This window comes from Eurytemora carolleeae, unplaced genomic scaffold (genome assembly GCF_000591075.1).
Source record: "Eurytemora carolleeae unplaced genomic scaffold, Eaff_2.0 scaffold737, whole genome shotgun sequence".
NCBI classification, from domain to species: domain Eukaryota; kingdom Metazoa; phylum Arthropoda; class Copepoda; order Calanoida; family Temoridae; genus Eurytemora; species Eurytemora carolleeae.
Window position 1 is genome coordinate 55,687 of NW_019396677.1, and position 17,438 is coordinate 73,124.

Sequence of the window (17,438 nt, forward strand, 5' to 3'; positions counted from 1 at the left end):
AAAGAAATTGAAATTATACTTAAACACAGTACAGATAATTATGTAGATATGAGAAGAAATTGAGATAGTGATGCTATTTTTTTTAGCGAGCAGCCAGGGGGGGGGGGATGTTCTTTCAAATATGACCACCCCTTTTTTCGTCCTAGCGTTACTTCTGTTCTTTTTCAAATTTAGACAACGTCAGCTTATTCAATATAGGTTGATTTGGTTTAAAATGTATTTTGTTTGAAAACATAACCATGAACTGCACTGCAACGTTTAGGTTATATTAACATAGTAATTGGTTTTGATTTGCTTGAGGGATAATGAAAAAAATGTCTATGGATTATTTTACACGCCTTCTGTACGTAAAATTTCTAAACCAATCTAAGAACCTGCCCGTGGCTCCACCAAGTTTCCCATAAAAATTTGAGGCAAATCGGTCGAGAATTCGTGTGGTATAATTTGAGGCAAATCGGTCCAGAATTCGTGTGGTATAATTTGAGGCAAATCGGTCCAGAATTCGTGTGGTATAATTTGAGGCAAATCGGTCCAGAATTCGTGTGGTATAATTTGAGGCAAATCGGTCCAGAATTCGTGTGGTATAATTTGACGACAGAGATTACTGCTTAATTAACATACGGTGTGTCCCACGAAATATGACAGTTGCAAGACGAATTGAACGTAGTCTTCGCTTTTGTTATCATTTGCTGCAATTATATTTCAACCTAATTTTAGAAGTACAATTCTTGAGATAGAAATCACAAAATACATCGAGTCCTTATATTTCCAAAATGTGGCCTGCCTTGAATGTGCTACCGATATTACCCGCGAGATAAGAACTTCGTTCAGATTTCGTAACTTTGGTTTTATTCATTAAAATTTAAATCTCTACAAAATCTTCAATATCTCCGGTAACATTGCCACCACAAAAAAGGCAGACCACATTTTGGAAATACCAGAACTAGGAGAATTTGTGGTTATTGTTTCAAGAATCATACATGTGTAGGAAGGTTGACGACTAATGTCGCAAATTAATTCCAAGGTTAAAGAGGACTTTCAAGTAGATTTGCTTTTGTCAAGTTTCGTGGGAAAAGTGTAGAATAGGAAGACAATGGTATAGCATTACATATCGATTTTTAATTGAACTTTCTCGATACATAATAGTAATTTGCATCAAAATAAAATAAGACTCTCTCCACTACCCAAACTCAAAGTGATATTCATGCAGCAGATCCAGAATTAACACTTTTAAAAAAGTCACCTAGTTAAATGACCTTGCAAAATGTAGATTACATTTGTAGTAAATTATACATGTATAATTAAAGTAATTTACATGTAATGGATCAGTATATGAATACTTATTTCAGCAGATTAATAAATATTTTATTATGAATTATATTTATATTTAAGTAGATGAATAATAATATATATAAACATATATTTAGATAATGTATAAAAGCAAAGCAAGGATACATAAAGACAAAACCTGAGAGAACATTCATTATATTTCAGACAAACTATTAATATTTGTACCAATGCTTGAATGCCTAAGGAGATAAAGGCACTATTTTGTGTAATAGATTGCCTGAAATCTGTACGGATGAAGGGTATTATATGAATCTTACATAAAGATAACAGATCTAGAACTTTTTAGATATTTGTAACTTTTCCAATTAACTATTCTCCAAAATTAATAACAAGTGGCATGTTTGATTCACAACGGAAATCTTAAAAGCATTATCTGATTAAGAATGAGCTATTCATTTTCCTCTTTCTGAAATTTGTTTGTTTGTAGTTTCTCTGTAAAACTTACTTTCGGACTTCTACTTACAGAAACAAGTTAAAAGAATAAAACACTGTTCAAGCTAGACACACGTCGATATCTTTTTCATTTTTAAAAAGACAAAGTTTTACAGGGTATCGTTGTGAATTAGACATGTCCCTCTTTTATATGGAGGGTCCCTTTGAGTGACATTTATCTTTAGTAAATTATAAATTGTAGAATTGTTCCATAATGCTGAATTCCAACTTCTTTTTATATTTGATATTTGAGAATGTTTTTATGGAAATATCATTTAGGAAATTTTTTTTCTAAAGTGGGTAGGATGATTTTTTTGAGAAAATATACACCCCTGAATTTCTTCTCTGGGAATTTGACATCGTAGTTTCCAAGTTCTCCTTGTGCAATATCATAAGGTTTGTGAGGTGCACATTAAAGTGTTAGTGAAACAATTTCTATCAGGGTAGGTGTTCTTCCTGGCAGTTGGTACTTATGCTCGGCCATTTCTCCAAAGCTTGATATTACAATTAGAAAGTTGAAAAGACTTCATTCCATTATGATCCTTGAGGTGACAAAACTAGAAATTTCCCAATCCTCTGAAGAAAATGAAAGCCAAAAATAAGCCAATATATTGAAACTAGTTTCTGCTCGCTAAATTAATCGACATTAGAGTTAAATAAACCTTTGCATTGAAGAAAACGGCCAAGTTTTACAAAGAGGTTAATTCCTAAATCTTCCTACCCCGATATACAAACATTCATACAGACATACAAATAATAAGCAGGGACCAGGGTTGGTGCTTTTCAGCGCAAATACAGTATACAGCAAAATAAGCAACAACAAGGAATTTTTTTCGTCTAGCAACGGCATCCAGACATGTTAGGCAACAAGGAAAAAAGTCCATTAAAATTTTCAGAACAAAAATCGTTTAAATATACATCAGGGATAATCCATTGAGGATTTTCAGAAATATAACAATGTCAAAATAAAGATTATAGTGTTAAACGAAGAAAAAAATTGTTTTTCGTTAGTATTAAAACGAAGATTCGTGGAATATCATTAAAATCAGTGTTTCGGATCCATATCATTTTGATTTGGATCCGGATCCGGATCCGCGGATCCGCATCCGTGTTCATGGATCCGGATCCGAGGTAACTTTTGATTCTGTGAATCGGATTTTCCCTATTAAATGTTATGCAAGGTTATAATTTATAAAATTTCGTCATTAATTTACTATTATATAAATGTAAACATTAAATTATTAAAGATAATTTTGAAAAATTTTCGTCATGTAAAATGTAAATAATACATTTACGAACCATTTTGATTTATTTATTCCATGGTTTTGGTTAATTTTTGGCGCTACCCGGATCCATATCAACGTTTCCTGATACGGATCCGGATCCGACCAAATGATACGGATCCGACCGGATCCGGATCCGAAACACTGATTAAAATCGTGTGAAATGAAAAATATTTTCTTTTATTAAGAAGTGAAGCCAAGGAAACTGGAGCATTGTTGTAGCTTAAAGCATGCCGATGCCGTCTTGTTCCTTGTTGGCCTGCTTCTCGAAGAACATGTAGTCAATGAGGAAGCAAGCTCCGATCAGGGTTGCCTTGCACCTTACATCCAGGTCCATTGGGAAGCTAGAAAACACATATTTAAAACTATAAGATGCATCTTAAATATCTCATTTGACCCTCCATGTACAATGTACACTTTCTACGTAGTGGCATGACTGATTCACAACTTGGTAACCCTTTTCTTGCATTTAGAACGTTGATGGAGATATCATTATTCTTTTAGTTGACAATTGAGGACCGGGAAACATTTGTCCAAATTAGCATGGTGAGTAGTACATTGTTCTCATAGCTTTCGGACACTTTAATTTTTAGGTAGCAATAAGGATATCTTCATCACTTCGTTACACAATGTCGATCTTGTAGGACGTCTTTAATAGTGATTTTTAACTTACAATAGTCCTGCGACAAGACTGCAAAAATACTTTTTATCCCTTTATAAAAAATTCGCTCATTAATAAAAATTCAATCACTTAAAGAACAAATTTGGATTAGGACAAATTATCTGAAAATAAGAGAACAATTAAGGCTCAATGGACTAGACGTAATTTTAAGCTTTCCGCCATTTTTGGAGATGGCATGTCCTATTCACAATGGTATCCTTAAAGCTTTTGCTGAAGGATGAACAAGATATTATTGTTTTTCTAGATGACAATTCGTATGTTATTAATTTAATTTTAAAATCAACATAGACTCAATACACCTACAGTCCCAGTAGGTAAGACGCTTAGCTCCTTCCTTTCAAAAGTTCCCAACTCTGGTCACCTGATTCCGAAGTTGTTCTGCGTCTGTGAAGGACTCACCTGATTCAAAGTTGTCTGCGTCTGTGAAGGACTCACCTGATTCTGAAGTTGTCTGTGTCTGTGAAAGACTCATCTGATTCCGAAGTTGTCTGCGTCTGGGAAAGACTCACCTGATTCCGAAGTTGGCTGCATCTGTAAAGGACTCACCTGGTTCCGAAGTTGTCTGCGTCTGTGAAAGACTCATCTGATTCCCAAGTTGTCTGTGTCTGTAAAGGACTCACCTGATTCCAAAGTTGTCTGCGTCTGTGATGGACTCACCTGATTTCGAAGTTGTCTGCGTCTGTGAAAGACTCACCTGATTCTGAAGTTGTCTGCCTCTGTAAAGGACTCACCTGATTCCAAAGTTGTCTGCGTCTGTGATGGACTCACCTGATTTCGAAGCTGTCTACGTCTGTGAAAGACTCACCTGATTCTGAAGTTGTCTGCGTCTGTGAAGGACTCACCTGATTCCGAAGTTGTCTGCATCTGTAAAGGACTCACCTGATTCCGAAGTTGTCTGCGTCTGGGAAAGACTCACCAGATTCCGAAGTTTTCTGCATCTGTAAAGGACTCACCTGATTCCGAAGTTGTCTGTGAAGGACTCACCTGATTCCGAAGTTGTCTGCGTCTGTGAAAGACTCACCTGATTCCGAAGTTGTCTGCATCTGTAAAGGACTCACCTGGTTCCGAAGTTGTCTGCGTCTGTGAAAGAATCACCTGATTCCCAAGTTGTCTGTGTCTGTAAAGGACTCACCTGATTTCGAAGTTGTCTGCGTCTGTGAAAGACTCACCTGATTCTGAAGTTGTCTGCATCTGTAAAGGACTCACCTGATTACAAAGTTGTCTGCGTCTGTGATGGACTCACCTGATTTCGAAGTTGTCTGCGTCTGTGAAAGACTCACCTGATTCTGAAGTTGTCTGCGTCTGTAAAGGACTCACCTTATCCCGAAGTTGTCTGCGTCTGTGAATGACTCCTTCAGTAATCCTGTCCACTGTTTACTGATCCTCCCAACCTCCTGGCTTTCATCAGGAGTCATCACCTACACCAGAATATTCAAGATATGGAAAAAAGGGGGGTTGGAGCTAGGGGGTGAACAACAAACATATTATATTAATCAATAGAAATATTAAATCTTTAGTTTTAAATAATTATTAACTTGTTGCACTTATTTACACATTTTTACTTTTTCTTCGCGGCTTATTTTCACTGCAGCTAGCTTTGTTTATTCAAAACTTGATTATTTGCAACAGCAACCCAAGGCCAACTACACCATTTTATACATATCATGGGAACTTAAAATCCATTTACACTTCGTTTTCCAGACTCTGACAAGAACAGAAGACTAGTAATTTAAACGAAAGCAACGATTTTTTGAATTTGTAAATTCAGAGTTTCAAAACTAACACTATGCCCATTTTTAACACTGAGTGTTAGAAATGGGCAAAAATTGAAAGACTGGGTTTTAGGATCCCGGCCCATATCGAGAGTAAAAGTCGATAATAATAAGTTCTTTTGAACCCTTGACCGTTTTCAAGACCATGTCAGGTTTTCCATTTCGATCATATCCTGAATTTGGATCATTGTCGCGTTTTTGAGTATACTCCTCTAATCAGAACAAAACTCACTTTCATAACTTACAAAATAAATCACTGAAAGTAAAAATTATCTGATGAAGACTTAATTATTTCTAAAATCTCTATTTCCCTATTTTATTTGTTAAACAAGAGAATAAAGTGGATTTAATTTCCCGCATTCTAGATAAAAAAGCTCTCGGATTTCTTGTTAAATCTATATTATAAGGACAAAATAATATTAAAATTTTGATTTCTCGATGCTATAATGATTTTTAAATTATATAAGAACAGTATTTTTTTGTTTTCTATTTTGTTTATATTTTACCTTATCAAAAAATCTTGTTTTGTTAATTAAGTGCGTAAATGCTTGAAAATTGACATTGATATGAATTTAAAACCAGGATATGATCCAAAAACGCGACATGATCTGAAATGCTGTAATTGTTTCAAAATAGGGATATGTTCAAAAAGAAAACCAATATCATCAAAAACTAATTCTCACACCTTATTTCTAATTTAATGTTGGCATTTCCTGTTGCAATAATTAGTTTTAGCCATTTTTAATAAATGTATGGTGTATTTTTGTTTGGATTTAAAGATGTGTACGGTTGAGAAAGATAACATTGCGCAGATTTGGTCCATTTCTAACAATCAGTGTTAGAAATGGACCAGTGTTAGTTTTGGAACTAATTTCTCCTGAGTTTGTAAATGTGTAAATTACTTAGCACTTATACTTTACACAAATACTATTTTCTGATAACTTTTAAAAACCTAGCATATTTCTCTGCCATATTTTGAGAACTCCGAATACAAATAATATTGATAAAATGTAGAAAAAGAACAAAAAAGGAATTCCTAACAATATAGAATTTTCTGATACCTTGAACTCTACATCTCCACAGAGGCTGAAAGTACACCAGGGCCCAATAATCCTTAGAACCTCATTCCCATCCCCGTCACAGATAGAGAAACTAAACAATAACATTTACCATCCCCGTCACAGATAGAGAAACTAAACAATAACATTACCATCCCTGTCACAGATATAGAAACTAAACAATAACATTACCATCCCCGTCACAGATTTAGAAACTAAACAATAACATTACCATCCCCATCACAGATTGAGAAACTAAACAATAACATTTACCATCCCCGTCACAGATTGAGAAACTAAACAATAACATTACCATCTCCATCACAGATAGAGAAACTAAACAATAACATTTACCATCCCCTTCACAGAGAGAGAAACTTAACAATAACATTTACCATACCGAAAAAATAACATCAAAGGATTATTCACGAAAAAAAAAACAGAATCAAAGCTAAGGCTGCCCCAGTATCAGCAGACCTCTCATATAATTTTTGGTGTCTTAGAGGAGAAATATAAATTTCTTTTTTAAACATTGGTTTTGTCTTTAATAATGGAGAGTACAGAACATTCTGTACAATTTTGTTTTTTAATGGATTGAGAATTTTGATAGAATAATTTAATATTGATAATTTCAATTAATTGAGAAAGAGTTAATATGAATAAATGATCCTATTTTGGAATGGTTCACACTACATGTTCGATTGATTGATTGATTTACGGAATAGTTAACTTATTGGATGACTGGTCGATGTTCGAATGGTTCACTAAATGTTCGATTGATTGATTGATTTACGGAATAGTTAACTTATTGGATGACTGGTCGATGTTCGAATGGTTCACTAAATGTTCGATTGATTGATTGATTTACGGAATAGTTAACTTATTGGATGACAGGTCGATTGGAATAATAGTTTATTGACTGTTTTATTGATTGATTGGTGGAAATGTTCATTGAATGACTGATTTGTAAACTAATCAATAATTATTTGATTAGTTAATTGGAAGCAATATTTGATTGATTGGAGAGAACATTTGATTGATTAGAGGGATTATTTGATTGATTACTGATTTGTAAACTAATCAATAATTATTTGATTAGTTAATTGGAAGCAATATTTGATTGATTGGAGAGAACATTTGATTGATTAGAGGGATTATTTGATTGATTATAGGGGGAACATTTAACTGATTGTTTGAAGGGAATATTTGATTGTCTGATTGGAGGGAATATTTGATTGTCCGATTGGAGGGAATATTTGATTGATTAGAGGGATTATTTTATTGATTAATAGGGGGAATATTTAACTGATTGTTTGGGGGGAATATTTGATTGTCTGATTGGAGGGAATATTTGATGTATCGATGTTAGGGAATATTTGATTGATTGTTTGGAGAATTATTTGATTGATTTTTTGCAGGAATATTAGATTAATTGATTGCTTTACCTCGGTTTGATTAAGCTCCAGTTCTGCTTGACATAACCAATAATAGTGCCGGGTGGGGAGCTAACCTAAAATACAATGAATAAAATATTTATTATTATTATATCAAAATTCATATTGTTTTTATTTTCCTAAATCTTTTTTGTGGCAAAAAATTTATTAAAAGCTTGAAAGTTGAAAGGTTTAACACATAGCAAATTATTTTTCTAAAATCACAGCAATGAAAAAATTAGTTAAATAGTGTTTATTACCTCAAGCTCTTGTAGACAGCACGGAAACAGACAGGACTAAAAATTTAAATAAAATTACTAATAAATTAAGAATTAGTGTACGACTCTCTGTCAGTAGCTTTAATCAAGAAATACTGTATAGTAATATCTTTTTAAACATAGTTTGTTATTTTAAGAATGCTGTTTTAAAACTTACTTTTATCATGTAATCCATCCTAAATCCTTAAAAAACCTGGATATTTGCTAAAAACCTAACTACGTCATTCAACCCCTCCTAAAGTCTCAAAAACCTTGTTAATTTTCTTAAAAATCTACCTTCATCATGAAGTCGCTCATAAATCCTCGAAAACCTTGATAGTTTCTTCAAATCTACCGAAATCTTCAAAAACCTTGATAGTTCCTTAAATCCCAAATTACCTGACACCTCAAAGGTCGGTTTAGATGAATAACCTCTCTATCAGCGTTATCCTAGAAATAAAATTTGAATAAGCTTTAAAACAGAATATAGACTACATGGAGTGTTAAATTGCAACAAACTGATCGTTTTAAAGATAAACAATAAACATTATGCTAAATAAAGATAAAATATGTGCAAAATTTTTTTTTTAACAATTAAATACACATTTTAAGAAAAAAAACAGTTTCAGAATGATGTATGGTTTACTATTACCCCATTAACAGTTTCTCAGATGATTTGAATTTTCATGAAACATTGTAAAATATAAATCTTGGAGCCTGTTAAAATCTTTTTTTTTCCGACAAGAAATCGATTTTTTCCTGAACCGGCTGAATGAATCATTTTGAAAGTAATATTAGAAATCAAAATATTAAAATTAATCCATTATTCAGGGGTTGTATATTTTTCAAAATAAATTTTTAATGAATTGGGGATTAAAATGAAAAATGGCACATCAAAAAATCATTTATTTTCCCTGAATAACCATATAAAACTTCAGGGGGAAAAATTATTTTCTAAAAGGGGGGAGAATGATTATTTAGGAAAATATACACCCCTGCCATTTTTTTTCAAGCTCCGGGACCACTGTGGTGTGTGTGGGGAGGGGGAATGTATTACTAAACATTAACTCTTGAAACTACCTTTATGGTCATATCGAATGGTCTGACGGGACCGCAACAGACTCTAGTGCAACAATCAGTATCCTCCTTAGCTTTATAAATATTCTAAAAATAAAACTGTTTTAAGGGAAAATGAAGTGAAAACTGTATCACAACACATTCATACAACGTTATTCTGAGTACTGGATGAACGTCGAGTGGCAAATTGATTATTGCTACATATCCGCCCCTGTTATCTTGAAGAATATCTGTCTATGGCTCTCGTAACTATCCGCAACTGATCCCTGGTTCTTTATAGAATATTCACCCCTGGTTCTTGTAAGAATATCCACCCCTGGTTCTCGTAAGGACTATCCTCCCCTGGTTCTTATAAATAATATCCTCCCCTGGTTCTCGTATAGATTATTCGCCCCTATTTCTATTAGAATATCCGCCCCTAACTCAAGTAAAGAATATAAGCCCTAATGTAACAGTGGGCGAGTTTTGTTGATCTTTTACGATCAGCAATTCAAGGATATCTTAACAAAAATTATTATTCGAAGGTCACGTATCGTATAAATTCTAGGAGTGTTTCGGAGGACGGCTATTTTCCACACTTTACAGTGTAGTGTGTACGATTTCAGGGCCTGGATTTTGAGTACAAACAGGGATAGTTATAACTGAAATTTTTTTAAAAAGAAACGAACGATGTTTTCAGAATTGAATCAAGACTTGACGATGTATTTTGTTCCTTGAAATAGAAAAATAATCCCTGAATTAATCTGTTAATGCCAGCGAAAGCCGTTAGGAGTCGTAGTGAAATTTATTTTTATTTATTCCAATACGCCCAACTGGAATTTACGTTAAATTAAATTGATATAATACAGACACAGTGCATCCCATATCTTAAAGCGTTAACGCCTTAAACACATAATAGTTAAAAAACCATTTTTTACCAGAAAATTTTTATATTAACCTTTCAATTTTACGAAATGATTTAGTCTTCTTTTAATTTCTTTCTATATATATTAGTGCCGAAAAACGTAATTGACACTTTAATATGATGGGACACCCTGTTCATATGAATCAATGAATACACTTGTGACATAGCAGAGCCCGTTCTCTCAATTAAAAGTGGTCGTGTAGTTCACGTACAATTTGGGGGGGGGACGATATGTTGGGAGAGGAAGGCAAACCACAACACTTTTCTCGTCCGAGCCATCCTCGAAATCGTCGTCCTTTAAAGTTTGACATCATTATAAGGATTTGAAGGTTAAAACATGATAAAAAACATTGCAATATTTTAGTCTAACCATGTCCTGTGCCCTAACGTTGCCAGATTTTCTAAAAAAAAAAAAAATTGTGTTGGACATTTAAAATATAATGATAGTGTAAGGACGAGGATTTGGAGGTGGCTCAGACGAGAAAAAGAGGAGAATGTGGCTCGGATTAGAAATCTCCCTCTCCAATTTCCTCTATATATTTTTTTATAGTTTTTCCACGATTCTTCCTCGATATTCATCCTAATGTTCCTCCTTTTATCCTTGATCAATTCATCCCTTCCATCTTCCAAGAGAGTTTTTAATCTTGTATTTGTTCTTAGTCTCACAACCATATCCCATTACACCAGCTGTATACAACAAATTCAATCAGGTAGTCAAACAATCATTAATTGATTTATTAAATCAATCAATCAAATCAAAGATTATCTATTGAATTTTTCATTTCCTCTTGTTATTATTTAAATAACAGTGACAGAGTAATACAAAATCAACAACTTTATCAAATCTGCAAAAGATGAATGTTACATGTTTATTTGAATGTTCCCTAGTGCTTCTAACATCTCTACTTTCTGCTTGATTATCAGCTGATCTGAAAGAAAAAACAAATTTTTTCTGGTTTGTTAAATTCTGTAAAATTTCAACTTAAATTGAAATGGAAATTTAAACCCCAATTTGTTTTTGGTGACAATTTTGGCTTTTAAATGTTGCTTTCCAAGTCGCCGTTTTTACTTCATATTCTATTTAACGATCATTAATAGGATTATTCTGTTTACATTGATAGATTTCAAATTTAAATCAACATCTTTTTCAAGGCAAAATTTGTTCATGATGGGTCCCTAAACCTTCCCTTCGGTCTTTGAGTTATCATTAAAAGTTTGGGCTCGAGACAAGACAAATAAAAATAAAGTTCAGTACATGAATGTATAGTACAGTACATGACTATAAAATACTGTACAGGAATCTTTAGTAGTGTACATGAATCTGTAAAGTTCTGTACATAAATCTATAAAGTATTGTACATGGATCTATAAAGTACTGTGCAATGTGCATAAATCTATTAAGTACTGTGCATTACTGTACATGAATCTATTTAGTACTATACATGGATCTTGTAAAGTACTGTGCAATGTACATGAATCTATTAAGTACTGTGCATGAATTTATAAAGAACTGTGCATGAATCTATTAAGTACTATCATAGAGTAATAAAACGAAGAGGTGAAGCTTAGCTCAGATGTACACAACCGACCTGTCTATTAATTAATTAATAGACAGGTCGGTTGTGTACATCACGATATGTTTACGTATCTAACGCTGTACACTTGTATATAGAGCGATCGTATTTCTAAAGGGGGATTTTATGGAATTGACAAATTTTAGATTTTCTTTCTTTATTTAAAGAGAATTCGAGGATGTTGACTGCATTTGACAATTTTCAAATTTGTAGATTTTCAAATTATTAGCTAAAAGTTCTGTCAAAAATCTTAAGTTTCTAGGGCATGAATTTAACTGAAAACATTCTTATTTCAAACATTTTTTATTGCTGGGGGGGGGCATTTGGCTCCCCCCTCTAGTTTTTTGACTTTTCATAAATAGAAATTTAAAGGATTTTTTGATAATTTTTTTATGCCTAAGGTAGGGTGCAGGGCGATAAAAAAACCAGAGTATGTAAAAAAAAATCTTAAATAGCCCATAACTTTTTTATGACTAAAGCTACAGATCTGAAAACCAAAGTTTTGAAAAGCCCTTGAAAAATTGGTTTGGAAACGTGTGTCACACTTGTTTTAAACAAAAAATTATTGTTTACATTTTTTCGACCTAATCTATCTAATTATCAATACTAATATTCAAATATCTACATTAAACCACTCCTTTGAAATACGATCGCTCTATACAGCGTTAGATACGTAAACATATCGTGATGTACACAACCGACCTGTCTATTAATTAATTAATAGACAGGTCTATGAGTACTATACATGGATCTGTAAAGTACTGTGCAATGTACATGAATCTATAAAGTACTGTGCATGAATCAATCAAGTACTGTGCATGAATCTATTTAGTACTACACATGAATCTATTAAGTACTGTACATGAATCTATAAAGTACTGTACATGAATCTATTAAGTACTGTACATGACTCTATAAAGTAGTACTGTATAGTAAGGAGGTCGATTTTGGAAATTCTACTTGCTTTACTCAGAATAGCATAAGAAAAGATGTTTTCCTCTCAAGTCAATATCTAGTGAACGAAAACCGGTTTTTATGACGATTAATTTTGATCAACGTGATAAATGCAAGCGAAAAAAAATCTTGGTCAAAATATGACTTTACGGGTATCAAAAGATCCGTCTTGGAATTTAAAAACGTTGTAATCGCAAAAATCTGTTCATAAATGAAAAAAGTTCATGGCAAAAGACGGGTTAAGGGGGGAAATTTTGTTAGTCCAAAAATAACCCGTTTTAGGGTGTCAACTCAACCAATTTTTAAAATATCGAAAAAAAATTTATTTGCCGTGATCCGTGGCCTTAGGCGGATCCTTAGTTACTCCTATTAGCATGTTCTGGAGAATTAAAAAAATTACTAGTGATTTTTTTTCTTCAAATTCAAATTTGTCCTGCTTAAATTAATTATACAAAAAATGTTTTTCTCAAAGTTTTTCAAATTTTTATGCTCCATGCAAATCCGATTGAAGCAGTTAAAAATTCATTAAAAATCGACCGATCCCTTACTGTACAGTGTACATTAAGCTTACCGATAAGAGTAAGGTATTCTAGTCCAGGAGGACAGTTAAGAGGAACCATCTGCTCTGCTACTGGCCCCATCCAAGCTCCTGGAAACATAAATTATTTAATATTTCATTAAAAACCTAGTTTTCGGAGATCAATAAATCAAATCTCAATCCAGAGATCTTTGGATCCCAATAAGGGATTATTGGGAAAGTCAACGTGTGTAATTTAAACATTCTAAATAAATATCACAATTTTTAAACCTGAATAAAATCCATTTTTCTCTTTCCGCCGCCACAAAGAACGATCATTTAATTTTCATTTGATGTTGGTTTTAGATCTTTAAGCTTTCAAGTGTTTAAAAAGTAATGTGGTTCATAGCCCAGATTTTACTGCAATTTTACTGTTGAAGAAATTCTTATTGTCCCCCCCCCCCATTTAGCAGGGACAAAACTCATAACCCACTCACCATCTTCCTCCTGCACTGGAGGTGAGAACTGAGGTTGTCCCTGAGGAACCAGAGGAGTAAACTGGCCAGGCTGGTTAGTTACTGGACCAGCTCCGTAGTTGTACTAAACATAATTTAATATAGAACTAGGAGTAAACAAAAGAACCAGGAGTAAACTATCCTGGAGTATACTATAGAACCAGGAGTAAACCATAGAACCAGGAGTAACCTATAGAACCATGAGTAAACTGTAGAACCATGAGTAAACTGTAGAACCATGAGTAAACTATAGAACCATGAGTAAACTGTAGAACCAGGAGTAAACTGTAGAACCAGGAGTAAACTGTAGAACCAGGAGTAAATTATAGAACCAAAAGTAAACTATAGAAGAACCAGGAGTAAACTGTAGAACCAGGAGTAAACTTACTATAGAACCAGGAGTAAACTGTACTGGTTGGTTAATACTAACGCTAACCATCATTTAGTATATATATATATAGACTAGGGGTAAAGAAATGACATTTTTCAGTAAGAGAATTAAAATTTATTCAATAACAGAGTCTCATGACAGATTCACAACAGTACCACCTTAAACTCTTCGTCTGAGCATATGCGGGAGATTATTCTTGGTTTTTGTTAGAAAATCTATAAATTTTAATTCAAGTTCCTCTATACAGAGGTTCTACAGAGCAATCTCCCTCTGTATGCGGGAGATATTCTTAGTTTTTTGTTAGAAAATACATAAATTTAATTCAAGTTCCTCTATACAGAGGTTCTAGAGAGCTATCTCCCTCTGTATGGCTAGAAATGAAATGTACTCTTTTTTAGGAATTGACATCAAATAACGTTGAGGGCTTTAAATGGCTTCAAGGTATATATTTTATCGAAAATCAGCTGAAAAGAGGTGCTTTTCAAAATGAGTTTTTTTTCTAGTTTATTGGGAATTATTTTCCTGTTAAATTGGAGCACAATTGCAGGTAAACAGTGAGAAAATACTCGACAGTTTATTACAATATTATCTTTTTCTCCAAACATCGAAAATCAGGAAGTAAGTATTTCAACATTGTACCTCTGACCTGGGAACTTTTCTGTTAGGCACTCATAAACCAGATCCCTTGTTATCGATATCCAAAGTGGACACTTTTATTATGAGGATTAAATGAAGAATTCTAGGGCACGATTATGCAGGATATTGATTACAGATTAAATTAATCGCAGAATAACAAAAGATTGAGATCAAGCATTGATCTTGATATTCACAGAACAAGAAATCTCAGCTTTAAATATCTTTATATAAATCTTATCACCTGAGGTTGCTGATACTCGTTAGGAGGAGGGTAATATCCTTGTTGAGGTGGAGGATATCCTTGTTGAGGTGGAGGATATCCTTGTTGCGGTGGAGGATATCCCTGGTTGGGTGGAGGATATCCTCCCTCCCCTGGGGGAGGGTAATATCCACCAGGTTGAGGATTATATGGAGGAGCAGACATTCTAATCCTGAAAAAAAACAAATTCAGAACTTGGTTGCTAAGTCCCGAGTCCGAGAAGCCTGTGTCACGTTAAATAACGCCCGGGCGTGATATAATGCCACGACTGTTGACGTTTCATTAACAGGTTTATTTTCTTACCCTGCAGGTACCAACTCCCTCCCAAATGCCCGGACTACTCTGGTCTTAAAAATCAAATACGAAAATATTTATATTGACCAATTTACCTAATTACATATCTTTTTCTATGTAAAGCAATCGATGATTTTTAATTCTATGAAAGGTGGACGGGTCTGTCCTTGAGAACACTTTTTGCCCCCCCCCCCCCTAATCAATCTTGAACATGAAAACTATTTTCAACAAAATTAATATATTTATTTTGTATTATTTCAAGATTAAGTTAGGTTAAGACAATTTATGGTCCGAACGCTTCGGCAGGACAGGCAAGGGGTCCAATCGGCACGGTTCGGACAACTTTGACCATGTTTAACATTTAAGCTCTATAACAAAATTAATAGAATCGGGGAGGGGGGCGGTCCAAAATGCGTTCTTCAGGAAATAACCATTAGGTGTTAACCTATGCTTTTAAAAAATCAATATTTTGGAGAAAATGTCAAACTATATCCTAATTCAGGACAATCTTGAGGAACAAGCTCATCATTTAAAAAGCTTTCTCTATAAAATTCCTATTTTGATAATGACTATCTATCTATGTATAAGTTCCGTGGAAAAGCAATATTAATCTTAAATTTGCTGGTACACATGAAACAATAAAAGTACATTTATGACACATAGATTCATAACTTATCAATGGTGTACACAGGGGGCAGTGCCCTCCTAGACCTGTAACGGGGGGGACGCCCCCCTAGAACATATCAAATCAAAATCAAATCAAATCATTTATTTCTGCAGAAAACAAAACAATATTTACGAATTAATTATTAAAAATCACAATATGTAAAATATTTTTTTCCGCAGCAGGCGGACTCAATAGCCTAGGGGGCTGTTTTAGCTGAGCCTCCCTGTTAACCAAATTCTTTAATTGAATTATAGCATTTATAAAAAAAAACACATACACAAAAAGAACAAAAGAGAAAATCAGTGCAGCATCAATCGAAGTTGGGCATGAGCTATAACACTTTAAAAATCTGAAACTGCAGAGTGAAGAGCATAAAAAATGGTAATTTCTTAGTAAACGATTTTTGGACCCTATCAATTTTGTACATGGATCACGTAACACATGGATATAATTGGTCATGAGGCCGCAGCGCCCGGTCCCCTACCCAGTCGTAGCCGCGAGGCGCTCGGCCCAGAAATTGTCTTGGCTGAAAATTGGCTGAAAAAATTTGTGGTCATGTACAAAAGGGTGGGGGGTCCCAAAATTCGTATACTTATAGCTGAAGGACCCAAAAATTTAGTTTGCTGTTTGTTCTATTTGTTATATGTTTCAAGGAGAGATTAAGGTACTTATAGTTGTAAGGTAATTGGACTGTATGTGTACCATTAAAAGGGGGGGGGGGGAATAAATGTTTGGCGCTTCGCGCATATTTCGCCCCCCCCCCTAGATTTTTTCTGTGTGTAAGTCTGAACAGTCTGAAGTCATAATCTATGGCCATCTTTCTACAGTAAAACAATGATGCATTATTCGGTTTTAGATCAGATTGTTTACTTAATGCCTCTGCCGAGCTTAATGAGAATGTAACAATGCTTTTTAAGTGTTTTTTTAGAACAGTAGTAGTTCCTAACTTTTTGTTGATTTGTTATACTTAAGTTAGTGTATTCCTTGAGAACGATTTTTGGACCCCCCTCCTATCAATTTTGTATGTGGATCTTATATGTTAGACATGGATATAATTGACCATGTGGCCGCAGCGCTCGGCCCCCTAGCCCATCCTAGCCGCAGCGCTCGGCCCGGATAGTGTTATATAGGTTATATCCTAACCCTAAATAATAATAAATAAATACTAATTTTCGTCACGTACAAAAATTGATTGGAGGGGGGGCTGGGGGGCCCGGAGGGGGGTCCAAAAATCGTTCACTAGGACAGACCCCTTTTAAGTTCCTCTATTGATGAAAGATAATCTTGCCGATATTACTTCAAGTGGAAACTGTAGAGCAATCGCTATTGGCAGTTTAAGGTAATTTCTAATGAACGATTTTTGGCCCCCCCCCCCCCCCCCCC

General features: G+C 34.2%; 1 protein-coding gene across 1 annotated transcript; it reads right to left on the bottom strand.

Moving 5' to 3' along the window:
- Positions 1–1,403: 1,403 nt before the first annotated feature.
- On the bottom strand, positions 1,404–15,284 carry LOC111707258 (phospholipid scramblase 2). The gene is made up of 13 exons (XM_023480327.1): positions 15,077–15,284; positions 13,791–13,893; positions 13,348–13,425; positions 11,133–11,177; positions 10,862–10,935; positions 9,348–9,431; positions 8,667–8,717; positions 8,271–8,306; positions 8,023–8,087; positions 6,581–6,671; positions 5,065–5,165; positions 3,222–3,409; positions 1,404–2,829 (listed from the first exon to the last, which is right to left on the bottom strand). The coding sequence occupies exons 1-12, from the start codon at positions 15,257–15,259 to the stop codon at positions 3,289–3,291; spliced, it is 1,032 nt and encodes a 343-aa protein (XP_023336095.1). The 5' UTR covers positions 15,260–15,284; the 3' UTR covers positions 1,404–2,829; positions 3,222–3,288.
- Positions 15,285–17,438: the final 2,154 nt, after the last annotated feature.